Source organism: Sorex araneus, chromosome 9 (genome assembly GCF_027595985.1).
Source record: "Sorex araneus isolate mSorAra2 chromosome 9, mSorAra2.pri, whole genome shotgun sequence".
Taxonomy (NCBI): Eukaryota; Metazoa; Chordata; class Mammalia; order Eulipotyphla; family Soricidae; genus Sorex; species Sorex araneus.
The window spans coordinates 65,186,003-65,198,835 of NC_073310.1; the positions used below are offsets into that span (position 1 = coordinate 65,186,003).

The 12,833-nt window shown below is 48.4% G+C and overlaps 1 protein-coding gene across 5 annotated transcripts in view; it reads left to right on the forward strand.

Annotated features, from left to right (window-relative positions):
* The window catches only part of USP6NL (USP6 N-terminal like), a 113,258-nt gene that overhangs the window by 57,934 nt on the left and 42,491 nt on the right, over nt 1–12,833 (forward strand). For 4 of the 5 annotated variants that reach the window (XM_055146994.1, XM_055146993.1, XM_055146992.1 and 1 more), the window contains one exon: nt 12,391–12,458. In XM_055146994.1, coding sequence (XP_055002969.1) covers nt 12,391–12,458 — 68 coding nt within the window. Of the gene's footprint in view, nt 1–6,107; nt 6,222–12,390; nt 12,459–12,833 lie in introns of those variants that run through there. The other variant, XM_004605319.2, reaches the window with a different exon arrangement.

Consider the following 12,833-nt stretch of genomic DNA (forward strand, 5'->3'; position numbering starts at 1 on the left):
AGACCTCCACGTGTGGAGCTCCTCTTCATACAGGCCTTACAGGGCCTAGAGTGATAGCACAGCGGGGAGGGCGTTTGCCTTGCACGTGGCCGACCCGGGTTCAATCCCCAGCATCCCATAGGGTCCCCTTAGCACCGCCAGGGATGATTCCTGAGTGCATGAGCCAGGAGTGACCCCTGTGCATTGCTGGGTGTGACCCAAAAAGCAACAAACAAACAAACAAACAAACATACAGGCCTTACAGTATGTATGCTGACAGCAGACACCCCGCTGTTCGTCAGGCGGCGGCTTGGTTCCCTGTCAGAGGAGGATGCTGAGCCGGGGCTGGGGCTGGGGCAGGGGTGCCAGGAGGAGAAGCCCTCCAGGCAGCGCTTGCCCACTTGCCGGTGGCCCTGGTGGCAGGTCTGGGGGCTCCCTGCATGGAGATGACCTCGCTGCCTCTCCCCTCTCCTCACAGCTGTGTAGGGACTCGGAGAGGTGTGCTCTGAAGAGTTCCACATAGACGGAGGCATGAGCCAGGAGTGACCCCTGTGCATTGGGAATGTGGACAGGCGGCTCACGGTGCCCTGAGCAGCATGGCCCTGTGCCGTTGGTGGGAAGATGGGAACTCGCTTTACACTGGCAGTGAAAGCTAACGGAAGAGGATCGGGCCTTTCTCTGGGTTCCTTCCTGGTGTCAGACAGTGCCTGTTCTCATTGGCACACATAGTTGCTGGTGTCTGCAGGAGGAAATGGCGTGTTGTAAAGTTCTTTGGGGACTATGGCATTGGTTCTTTCACAGCTTTTTAGGGGTGAGTATACCCAGTGTGCCCCGGGCATATTCCTGGCTCTGTGCTCCCAGAGGCCCTCTGGGATTGAACCCAAACCCAGTCAGCCACGAGCACGGCAAGTGCCTACTTGCTGCTGTGTAGTTCTGCCCCTGGTTCCTTCACATTTTTAACTTTCATCAGCCTTTGACTGTTTCTTTCTTGATTTTGGTTGTTTATACTGTTTTTATCATTGTAACTATGATCAGAATCTTTTGTTATTATTCCCAAGTGAACATTTCCAGAAAGGGAAAGAAGCCAATTGATTTTTCTAAAATTGTTACACTAATGGGGGAAGTTGTGCAGATTTTGAGGACATGGAAGGAATTTGTTTGGCATGGAAGGAAGTGACTTGGGAGTGATAGAGGGGGGAGTGGGACCGTGCCAGGGCCATGGGGAGAAGCCAGGGTACCGTAGGAGGCTGTGAAACAGTTCTCACATGACCGGTGGGCAGTGCCTTGCTTGGGCTTGGTGTCCTGTGGTCACCCTGGATGGTGTTTCAGACCCAGTCCTAGAGGTGGCAGATGCATGCTACTCCCAGTGGCTTTGTATGGGCGGATTGTACATAAATGATGGTTTTATGCACCAGCCTTTATTTTTCTGTTGGTTTTTTGGTTATGCTGTGTGGGTTTTTTTTTTTTTTTTTTTCACTTTTAGGGTCAGACCTGATGATGCTCAGGGGTTCCTGCTGGCTCTGTACTCAGGAATTACTCCTGGCGGTGCTCAGGGGACTGTATGGGATGCTGGGGATCGAACTCAGGTGGGGCACATGCAGGGCAAGCACCTTACCTGCTGTGCTATCTCTCCAGCTGTGTTTTGATGTTGGTCTGCTTGACTACGAGCACTCCTCCTCTGAGCATTCCTTCCAGCCTCGGACTGAGATCATGGCAGAGAAATGCTGAAGTTTTTAGTAGTGGTGCCTGTTAAGATTTTATCACTAAAAGAATGCTTGTTATTAATAGCACTCAGTCCAGGCGCTGTCAAGAATAACCGCACCAGTGATCTGAACCATTGCTTAGGCATTTTGGTACTCTGGGCCTCCTTTGGTTGACAGATAAGATGGAACAAAAGGACTCAAATCAGAGGCATCAATGATTGGCACAGTTGTTTTCCCAAGAAAGGAGCATTTGCCATATAAATACATTGAACTGGACATGAAAATCTTAAGGGACTGATGCCTGGAACGGCATCTGGATGGACTGTTATCTTTCTGTGACTGACGTTTAAGTCTGTTGGGACTCTGTTTTCCTTGCATACAAGCGCTTTATTCCTCTCTGCAACAGCTGCTTTTTCCCAGCTGACTGGTATGACTGGTAGATTCTGTGTGCCATCCCACTTCACTTCCTTTCCCTCACCCCCTCCCCGAGACACACACATACACACACACACACACACAAACACACACACACACACACACGCATACAGGATAACATTGGATTGTCCTTTCTGCCTTGCCACAGGGAATTTAGGTTTATTAGGTTACTCCCATCACAGTGCTCCCATTCCTCTTTATTTGTAACCTTACTTTGTGCTCTCCAACTGTCAGTTACCTTTATCACCTAATCAGACTCTGTTAACTTGTAAATATTGTTTTTCTCTTCCCCTTAAGTCCTTTGCATAGTTAATTCAGAGCAATGTCCTTTTTGTATAGACACTGGAAGACAGTTAATGCTATGTTTTTGTAACTTGGGAACACACACACCTTTTCCTCCCCAGCCAGCCTTTGGTTGCCTTTGCCATTAAGCTCTTAATCTAGTGATGGTTCATGTTTAACTCCCACTAAAATTGAACTCTTAAATTTAGCCTAGCCAGATGAGCAAGAGAGGCCTAGTTGAATAAATGATGTTGGTGCATTTGGAAAAATGCATTGTGAAAAAAGAGGTAGAGCCCATGTCATATCACTGGTGGGTGACATCACATGGGAAGTTCAGAAATTGTCCACCACAGAGGAAATCTTTTTCAGGCTTGGGAATTTGAGGTGCTTTAACCACAGGAACCAGCTTAATCTTCACAGGTGTTGCTAGGCAGAGTCCCTCAGATACACTGCGTTAGACCAAGAGAGCAGGAGTGAAATTATTTATTGGATGATTCAAGTTTTGCAAAGAAGATGGAGATTTGAACATATGTTTGGGAAGAGGCCTCAGTGTGTCCTCTTGTGTGGGTGAAGGAGCGTTTCGGCAGTGGTGGCTGCTTCTCAGGTGGGGACAGAGTGTCTGCAGACCACAGTTCAGTGGCCCCTTCGCCTCTAGTTGATTATGAACATGGAAATCAGTTAAATTCTTATACAATCACTATAATGTCAATACCATTCATTTCCATTCAAAATTAATGATAAGGTATATTTATACAGAGAAGAAATCTGTGATGTTTAAAATGTTAATGTCAAATGGATTCACTTTTCTGATATGCCATCAAATTTTTAGCCTTTTGGTAGGCTTTAAAACTTTAAAAATCACTGTTTTGCTTATTCTGAGCTCTTTCTTAGCCCTTCTGCCTTCTTTAGTGTCTTTTATATATATAAGTTTTAATTGTCCCAACTCTAACAACCACCATCGTATGTTGCTTAGGTCTGACTTCTTCTTAAAGACACCCTGAGGAGCTGGAGTGATAGCACAGCGGGTGGGGCGTTTGCCTTGCGGCCGACCTGGGTTCGATTCCCAGCATCCCATATGGTCCCCTGAGCACTGCCAGGGGTAATTCCAGAGTGTAGAGCCAGGAGTGACCCCTGTGCATCGCCGAGAGTGACCCAAAAAGCAAACAACAACAACAAAAAAAGACACCCTGAGTTCATCCCCCACTCAGAGCAGTTCCCGATTGTGCTCTGGGCAGTGGTGTCTGGGAAGATCTAATTTTAGCGTCCTGTGATTTCATGGATCCGGTGTCTGCCCCCCTTTCTGATTTTTTTTTTTTTTTAAAGAAAAAACTTACTCAGACACTTGGTAATACAGTGAGGCTGTTAATCGACACGAGTGCTGCAGAAGGAGATGATTTGGGCGTGAGGGCCAGCGGGGTTCCTAACCAAGGAGCCGTGAGAGGGGCGTGGTGGATGGAAAATTTCTCAGTTAAAATGTGGAGAGTGTCTTACAGTAGACAGGGATGTTGCTCTGAGTAAGGTGCACGCTCTGTATGTATGCAGCCTGGGTTCAGGCTCTTGTATCTCCCCCCAGCAACCCTCCCCCCAGCCCCCAAAAGGATTCCTGGCAAAGGTAGGTCAGGTGGTTAAGAATGGGAGGCGAAGAGTGTGGCCAGTCACCAAGGGGGATGAGGTGCCTAGGGCCGCGTTGGCAGCTCCTCAGCTGACTCCAGCATTCTCGCTACAGCGGGGGGAGCAGACTGGACGGGACAGGGATCTAAGGCCAAGGCCTGGTTGTCTCGCTGGGCGCGCTCTTGCTTCCATGTCTTGGCCTTTGTGAGAAAAGCTGCAGTAAACATTGGGGTGGATAGACAGAGCGTTCTTCATCCTCCCAGTATGCGCCAGAGGAGGCATGCAGCTCCGTCGAGTTTCCCACAGTGCCGGCACCAGGCTTCATTTCCCTCATGATGGGAGTCTTTCCCCCACACCCTCTTTGTCATCTGGTGTAACTGTTTGGTAGAAACATTCTCCGTGGTGTAAGGTGTAAGGTAGCATCTCATCGTCGTCAGAGGGCTGGGGAGATGGCTCAGAGAAGCAGCACATGCTTTGTACGGCAAAGCCCTGTCAAATCCCTGGCATGTATGGCCCCTTGTCTAGCTAGGAAGTGGCGCCCAACTCCCCAGTGGGGGCTTCCTGGTGTGGCCCAAACGACGACACTGTTGACTGTGACATCTCATTGTTGCCATTTTTACATTTCCTGATGATCAGTGATGATGAGCATTTTTTCATATGCCCACTGGCCACCTGGGTAGTAAACTTGGAGTTACTGTATTTGCTTGCTGTTGTCAGACGACTGCAGACAAATGACCCCAATGGTGGTGGCTGTAGCCAACATATGTGTGTTCTCTATCTGAAGTTGCTGCGCGCTGGGACGGCTCTTGTGTCTTCTAGAGAGAGAGAGAAGCGTCCCTCACTTGCATTTCTCACCCAGGAGGCCCCTCCCTGCTTCCCTTGTCTCCCACCTCCATTCTTTCTTAAAGCTTCACGTGATTGTGTCCCTGGGCACGGCTCCTTCCACCTTGGATCCTAGGTGTCTTCTGGTTTTGAGTTTCATTTAGTCAGGGGCCATCCTGGGTGATGCTCACAGATTGGCCCTGGCTTGGTGCTTAGGGGTTGCTTCCAGCAGTCTCCAGAATCACACCCAGGGGCTCCAGCATGCAAAGCATCTCTCCAGCCCTTTGAACCATCTCCCCAGCCTTCTGGGTGCCTTCTGATTGCAGTGGGTGCACCCTGTGAGATGCTGGATACTCTGCCTCAGGATCGCACCTGCAAATCTCTTTGCCGTATAAGGTACATTTGCAGGTTCCAGAGATCAGGATGTGGGCATCTGTGGGGTCATTCTCCAGCCAACCACAGCTGCTACTAACTAAATATGTGTGTGTGTGTGTGTGTGTGTGTGTGTGTGCCCCCCTCCACCCTGCCCCCAGCCCCCGATGCTTGATCAGTAGTTTTCCTTGGTAGAGAATTCTAGTTTCATGATTTTTTTTTTGCCTCAGAGCTTTGAAAATTAGTGCTTCTTTATCTTTTGATAGAAGTTTGATGTCAATCTCATTCTCATTTCTTGATATTTGGGGTTCCTTGACTTTGCTTGGTATATGAGTTTGAGATCCCCTCTTCCTCTCAGCTGTTTTGCTTATACTCGCTTAGCGTCTCAAATTTCAACATTAAAAATTATGTTAAGGACTGTGGGTGCAACTCAGTGGTAGAGCATTTGCTTTGCATGGGTGAGACCCTGGGTTCCATCCCTGGCCCTGAAAAAAAAATTATGTAAAGATAGAAAATATTTTTGAGGAGAAACTTACTACTTAGCTACATACTCCTAGTCTGCATTTAGTGTTTTAAATGAAAGTGTCTCTGTTGTTCATGGCCAGTTTGTATCAAAAGCAGTAAGAATGTGGCTGATCTGAACACAGCAAGCATAAGGCCTGCTCTGAAGTGGCTGTGTAAAGCCCATTTGTTTTTCGCTGGAACGCTGCGTGTAGGCTGGTGCAGTTCAGACTTGGGCGGGAGCCTGGAAGGCATGTTTCTGCCCTCAACAAACAGCATCTTTGTTTGCGTCCCTGCAGGCCTCGCCACACAGTGAGGCCCCTCTTCTGCCCCGTGCTGGTTTCTCAAGCACAGCCAGCGGACCTGCCCTCCGCCTTCTGCCTGCCTGTCTTGGTCGCTGAGGCGCCACTTGACGTGCTTGGGGGCTTTCGAGCCAGAGCTGGCCATGAAATCTCGACTCTATGAGGACTGAGGCTGTGGTGAACTCCCAGGGCCGGACTGGCTATCTCGTGAAGGGTAAAGTGCTTTCCAGACGGGACTGGTGCTCGGCAGTATCTTACGTTGCTCTGTCAAAATGCACTAGGCAGAGCAGTCTGTTGTCAGTGTTTTATTGGAGCAAACTGGGAAAAAGGAATGAAATTGCTGATTCTGATTTGGGGTTGACTTCATGGTAGTATGAAACAATGCCTGCTTTTAAAATAATGTCACTTGAGAGGACGCTTGATTCTTTTTTAAAAGTTCTGTGAATTTAAATGGACTCGGATCTGAAAATGTGATAGCTGCCAGCATTTTTAATATGCTTCATAAAATGCTGTGTTTGTCATTTTCTTTCTCGGATTGTGCCCAGAAATGTTTTCCTCTATACTTGAGTATTTAATTCTTAGTAAACAGCTTTGGATCCTAAACTGCTTAAAAAAGTGCATCTTTCAGTTCGAACCTTTGAAATCTTGTTCTATTAGCTGCAGAGTTAATAAGGAATCGATCTAACATGATTTGTATAATGTAGTAGGTGTCTTCTGCTCTTGGTCGTGGCCTGTGAGGTCCTGGACAGGGACCCTCTCTGCTAGGTGGAATGCGCATGTGCTTGTGCACAGACATGGAGCAGCTGCTCGCAGCCTGTGTTCAGCACTTTGCGGGTGTCCCTCTGTTCCTGCAGAAGGGGTTCTCATCAAAATGAGAGCAAAAGTAGTGGCATTCTAGTGCCATTCCAGACAGCTTTCCCAGCCATAGTTCCCATAGTTTGAAAAAACGTAACTACAGTGAATTCTATATAGGATGCTACTTCGTACTTGTAGGTGATGGCCTCACAGTTCACATTATTGAAAATGGTTCTAAACGCAGTGTTGTAAGAAATCGACATTTCCCTTTAGGCCTTTAGAGACACAGTTGACTGCATTTTTTTTTTTTAAATTAATTTGACATTGGGCCAGTGCAATAGCACAGCAGGTAAGGCGTTTGCCTTGAATGCGGCCAACCCGGGTTCGATTCCTCCATCCCTCTCAGAGAGCCCGGCAAGCTACCGAGAGTATCCCTGCCCGCACGGCAGAGCCTGGCAAGCTCCCCGTGGCGTATTCGATATGCCAAAAACAGTAACAAGTCTCACAAAGGAGACGTTACTGGTGCCCGCTTGAGCAAATCGATGAATAATAGGACGACAGTACTACAGTTTGACATTACCATTATATGTATTTCCTCCCCTATTCCCTGAGGATGAACATGAGGATAAAAAATTTTTAAAAGAGCATGCAGACATAGAGCTTAAATGCTATAGAGTCAGAGTTACTATTCTGGTCATGCTAAAATTGCATCATCTTTCCTCATACAGAAATCCAGTTTTATTCATTTTCAGTATGGCCTCTGTCTTATTTATGGTCAAGTTTCCCATATGGAAATCTCTTGACTAGAGGTGATCTTACCATGTTGATCTTTGTAATTCACAGTTTGACTCAACACAGTTTTCTTGAGATACTTTGTGCCTTCACTCCCCAACTGCATACTGTTTCCAGTTCTTGCCTTTTTGCATTTAGGCTTCTCTCTGTTAACTCAGAAACCGAAAGGAGGCCAGGCTTTCAGAGCACTGTCCGGGCCGGGCCGGGCCATGCCCCCAGCAGCTCAGTCCCTGTCGTCGGATCCCAAGACGCTGGGTCATTCTCCTGGCTGACTCCTGGCTGACTCCGTCCACTCATCTGCTCTCTCAGCCCTTCCACACAAGTGTGAGTGTGATACTTTCAAGCTGGGCCGAAGAAGAGGAAAAAAGCAAGACTGAAGGAGGGGAATGGATCTTTCGAATGAGCTGATTATCCTGGACTCAAGATACCACTAGCCTTCTTGCAAAACTTACCTAACACTCCTTTTATTCACATTTCCCCCAAAGATAGTTGCATGTAGACACTTTGAAGTTGGAGAAAATATAGTTACATAAACATATTTCCCCAAACAAACTTTAAAAACCTGACACAGTCTCATTTTGCTGTCTGTGCTATTAGAAATAATCTTGTACTTGTTTGAGCCTGCATGCTTGGAGGTGAATTGTCAGCAAGATCTTTGCTGCACGCTACGGAGTTGCTTTCCAGGAAGAGTGTGGAGATGTCTGTCCTCGGTAACTCACGGTGCTCTCAGCTCTCAGCGTCCGGCCGGGCCTCTGAGCTTGATGCAAAGTGTTCCTTTAAAGCTTGTGTTTCTTTTCTTTCTAACGAGTTTGGTGTCCCCGCCTCCCCCCCTTGCGTCTTGCCTCTGAGAGCTAGAGTCAGTCAGAGCTCTACACTGCCTTCAGTCTCAGAAGCCTTCCCCTCAGCCCTGCTCGCCTGGGAATGATTTGCCCTGCCCCCAGCCCGACCTTCAGCCTCATACCGCCTCCACACGTAGAGGCATTTTACTGGCTTTCTGCTTGGCAGCAGATGCGGGGGAGGGGCTGGTGACCCTTGGGCACCAAGGCTCTGCACTTGCTTCTTTACACGCCTTCACATCTGGGATGTTGACCCCTGACTCCACACACCGGAAGCAACCCTCATATGTGGGGCCTGGGAGGAAGGTGACTAGAGAATCCCTCTGTGGCCATTCAGTGGGGGTTTAGAAGGAACGAACACAGAAAGGTGTGTTCCATGTGCTGTCTCTGAGTGGGAGTTTCTTCTCGTGTCTTCAGCCGTCACTATGAAATAATAGTTTCAGTTATGGTCTGCGGGGTCAAGATGGCCTGACCCTGAATCCCAGCCTTGCTTTTTATTAAAGTTGTAACCTTAGCTAGGTTGCTAATCTGGTTACAGGGCCCCTTGCACCCCGTCTTAGAGTTGTAAGCATTGAATAGCACCACGCAGGCAGTGTGCCCGCACTGTATCTGCACCCTGGCCCAACCTAGACTGCTGGGCACTTGATAGGAGCACAATAGAGTTGTGCCACTGCTGCTGTTCTTGTGCGTAACCTGCTTTTGCCCAGTGTGGGGAATACTTGTCTTTTTCTTCTAGACGCCTCCCAGCGATTCTCGCCACCAGGGCGGGCGGCTCAGTGCTAGGGTCCGAGGATGTTGTGCTGTGCAAGCCCTGCAGTGCCGGGGATGACTTGGGGGCCTCCAGGGCCACACCTGGAGGTGCTTGGGGGACCATGTGGTACCAGAGATGGAACCAGGGTCAGCTGCATGCAAGGCAAGCACCTTACCTCCACACTCTCTGCCCCGGAGGTACTTTCCTATAGTCCCGGTCTTTGATTTTATTTATAGGACTTGGGATGTACAGTTACATCTGTCTGTTACATACTGACTGTTGTTATCAGATTTGTATTTTTATTTTTTATTTTTTTTATTTTTATTTTTATTTTTTTTTTATTGAATCACGTGGAGGGTTACAAAGTTCTCAGGATTATGTCAGTTATACAATATTCAAATACCCCTTCCTTCACCAGTGCCCATCTTACATTCCCAACCCCCCCCAGTCTATCTGCCGCCCCCTCCCACCTCCCTAGTCCCCACCCTTATACGTGATAGGTTTCACTTCATTTGCGCTTATCTCGATTACATTCCATGTTTCAACACACAACTCACTACCGTTGCTGGGGTTTCCCCCCAAAAAGAAAAAGACAGTCCTATTGCCAATGAGGCATTTGATAATTCTCCATTACTAAGCATATAGAGATATTAAGTCCTGCTGTTTGTTACATAACTTTTCTTTTTCCCCCTTGCCCCGCGCCACCGAGTTCACGCCTGTTTAGTAATCGCCACGCTGTCTGACAAAGGGAAAAAAAACCAAAGAGGATGGTTATTTCCCGTCATCAGCCGGCGTGGGGCTCTGACTTAGTTGATAGTCTAGTAGAGTGTCTGGAAGCAGTTTCTGGAACCAAAGCTCTTGCGCTGATATCGGCTCCGGCTCGAGATACCACCAGCGTCCCGCTGGTCCATGTACCTAATTTTTCCCCTTATTTCCCATTCCCACGCCACCAGGTCTGTTTGCTTAATGGACATCACACTATGTTTGACACCACGCCACGTTTCTTCCCGAGAAAGAAGGATATTTCTTCTCAGCCAGCGTGGGGATATAGCTTAGTTCAGTCTAGAGAGATGGCTACCATTTTGATTGCCTTCAATATTTCAACAAAATACTTACTATTCTTGTTAGGATCACCCACAAAAGTCCGACCCATTAAGAAGGAACCATTACATACTGCTGATACTAAGATGACATTAAGTCGCGCGGCCGCGGCAACGGCCGCGCGGTTTTGGGTTTCTGTCTAAAGTCCAGGGAGAAAGTTGAAGGAGAGAGAGAGAGATTTCCGCACGGGGGACCTGGCGGAAACTCTCAAGTCACATACTGCAGGTTGCTGGTGGGCTGCCGGTGTCCCAAGCAGCTCCGTCCTCTTCGTCAGTCATTCTGGGGGTGCGGGCGCGGAGAAATGGGAAAGCCCACGTGGCTGCACTCTCTTTAAGTGTCCGATGTGGGCGGAGACCGGTACTTCCCCGCCCTCGATCCCCCGACAGCCGCGCCGCGCACTTGGGTGCGTCTCTCCATTTTGTGCTCAGAAGTGGGATAGATGCTGTGCTGTGCCCAGAGGTTGAGGGGAAGAGAGATAGATTAAAGAAAAAAAAAAAATAAAGGAGAAACGCCAGGCCCCCGCTCGGGGGACCTGGCGGAAACTCTCAAGTCACATACTGCAGGTTGCTGGTGGGCTGCCGGTGTCCCAAGCAGCTCCGTCCTCTTCGTCAGTCATTCTGGGGGTGCGGGCGCGGAGAAATGGGAAAGCCCACGTGGCTGCACTCTCTTTAAGTGTCCGATGTGGGCGGAGACCGGTACTTCCCCGCCCTCGATCCCCCGACAGCCGCGCCGCGCACTTGGGTGCGTCTCTCCATTTTGTGCTCAGAAGTGGGATAGATGCTGTGCTGTGCCCAGAGGTTGAGGGGAAGAGAGATAGATTAAAGAAAAAAAAAAAAAAAGAGAAACGCCAGGCCCCCGCTCGGGGGACCTGGCGGAAACTCTCAAGTCACATACTGCAGGTTGCTGGTGGGCTGCCGGTGTCCCAAGCAGCTCCGTCCTCTTCGTCAGTCATTCTGGGGGTGCGGGCGCGGAGAAATGGGAAAGCCCACGTGGCTGCACTCTCTTTAAGTGTCCGATGTGGGCGGAGACCGGTACTTCCCCGCCCTCGATCCCCCGACAGCCGCGCCGCGCACTTGGGTGCGTCTCTCCATTTTGTGCTCAGAAGTGGGATAGATGCTGTGCTGTGCCCAGAGGTTGAGGGGAAGAGAGATAGATTAAAGAAAAAAAAAAAAAAAAAGAGAAACGCCAGGCCCCCACTCGGGGGACCTGGCGGAAACTCTCAAGTCACATACTGCAGGTTGCTGGTGGGCTGCCGGTGTCCCAAGCAGCTCCGTCCTCTTCGTCAGTCATTCTGGGGGTGCGGGCGCGGAGAAATGGCCAGATTTGTATTTTTAAAAGATAATTAATGTAACAATGTATGTGAGAGAAGGAAGTAGAGAGAGGGAGAGAGGAAAGGAGTGGGAGGGAGGGAGGGAAGGAGTGTGGGAGGAAATGCAGGAAAACGTAGTTAGTGCGTTGATTGGGGGGATCTGAGGGACTAAATGAAGGAATGGTTAGTTTCACTATGTAAGATAGATTTTTATTTTTAGCTCTTTGTGTGTGTTTGCGTGTGTGCGCGCGCGTGCACACTCATGGAAATGGAACCCATAGCCTTGTATGAGGAGCATGTACTCTGCTGCTGAAGTAACATTCTCTAATTGTTAAACTACCAAATCTTATCTGGCACTCATTTACTTTTTGGCCAATCTCATTTTTCCGAAGTCTTGAATGTGCCTTCCATTATCTACCTAAGTGTATTTCCTGTGTAAACTTAAGAGATTTCTGATCTAACACACATTTTTTATGAATTTATATACAGAGTCAATTCCTAGGGGGTAGGCTATTCTATAAGTTAATAAATTTTCCTTCTAAAAGAAAATCCTATCTAATATCCTGGATATGTTGATAATCATGATATATAACCACTGCTCTGGATTATAATCTACAGTGACCCTGCATCCTTTTAAGTTTGTTACCTGATTTGCTAATTTTGTCATTTTACACAAGTTGTTTAACATCTTTTGGCATTTTAGAGTGTGTTTATTTATTTTCATTTATTCTGTCTTAGCTCAGTAGCTATTTAAATGGTTCTTTGAGTAACAGTTCACTTCACTTTGATCTCCCTACAGATACAGACCAAGATGTAGCCCTCAGACTTGCCCAGGAGAGAGCTGAGATCGTAGCTAAGTATGACCGAGTAAGTACCTCTGGCTTCTCTTGGAGGGAGAAACCTTGTGGACAGACGTGGGTCTCATGTTTGGAGAGGTCAGGTGCCAGAGCGGTTTGGGGACTGTTCTGTGGTGAAGTCCTGCTTCCCACTGACTGCCACGGGGCCTGGCCGCTCCGGTCTCGCCGCTCGCTGCTGCCTGCACCCGCGCCCTGCCTGGCCTCATGCCCCTTTGCTGAGCTTCAGAGGAGCCTTTTACCCAGGTTTCGCTCTTTTTTTTTTTTTTTTTTTTTTTTTTTTTTTTTTTTTTTGCTTTTTGGGTCACACCCGGCGATGCACAGAGTTTACTCCTGGCTCTGCACTCAGGAATTACCCCTGGCAGTGCTCGGGGACCATATGGGATGC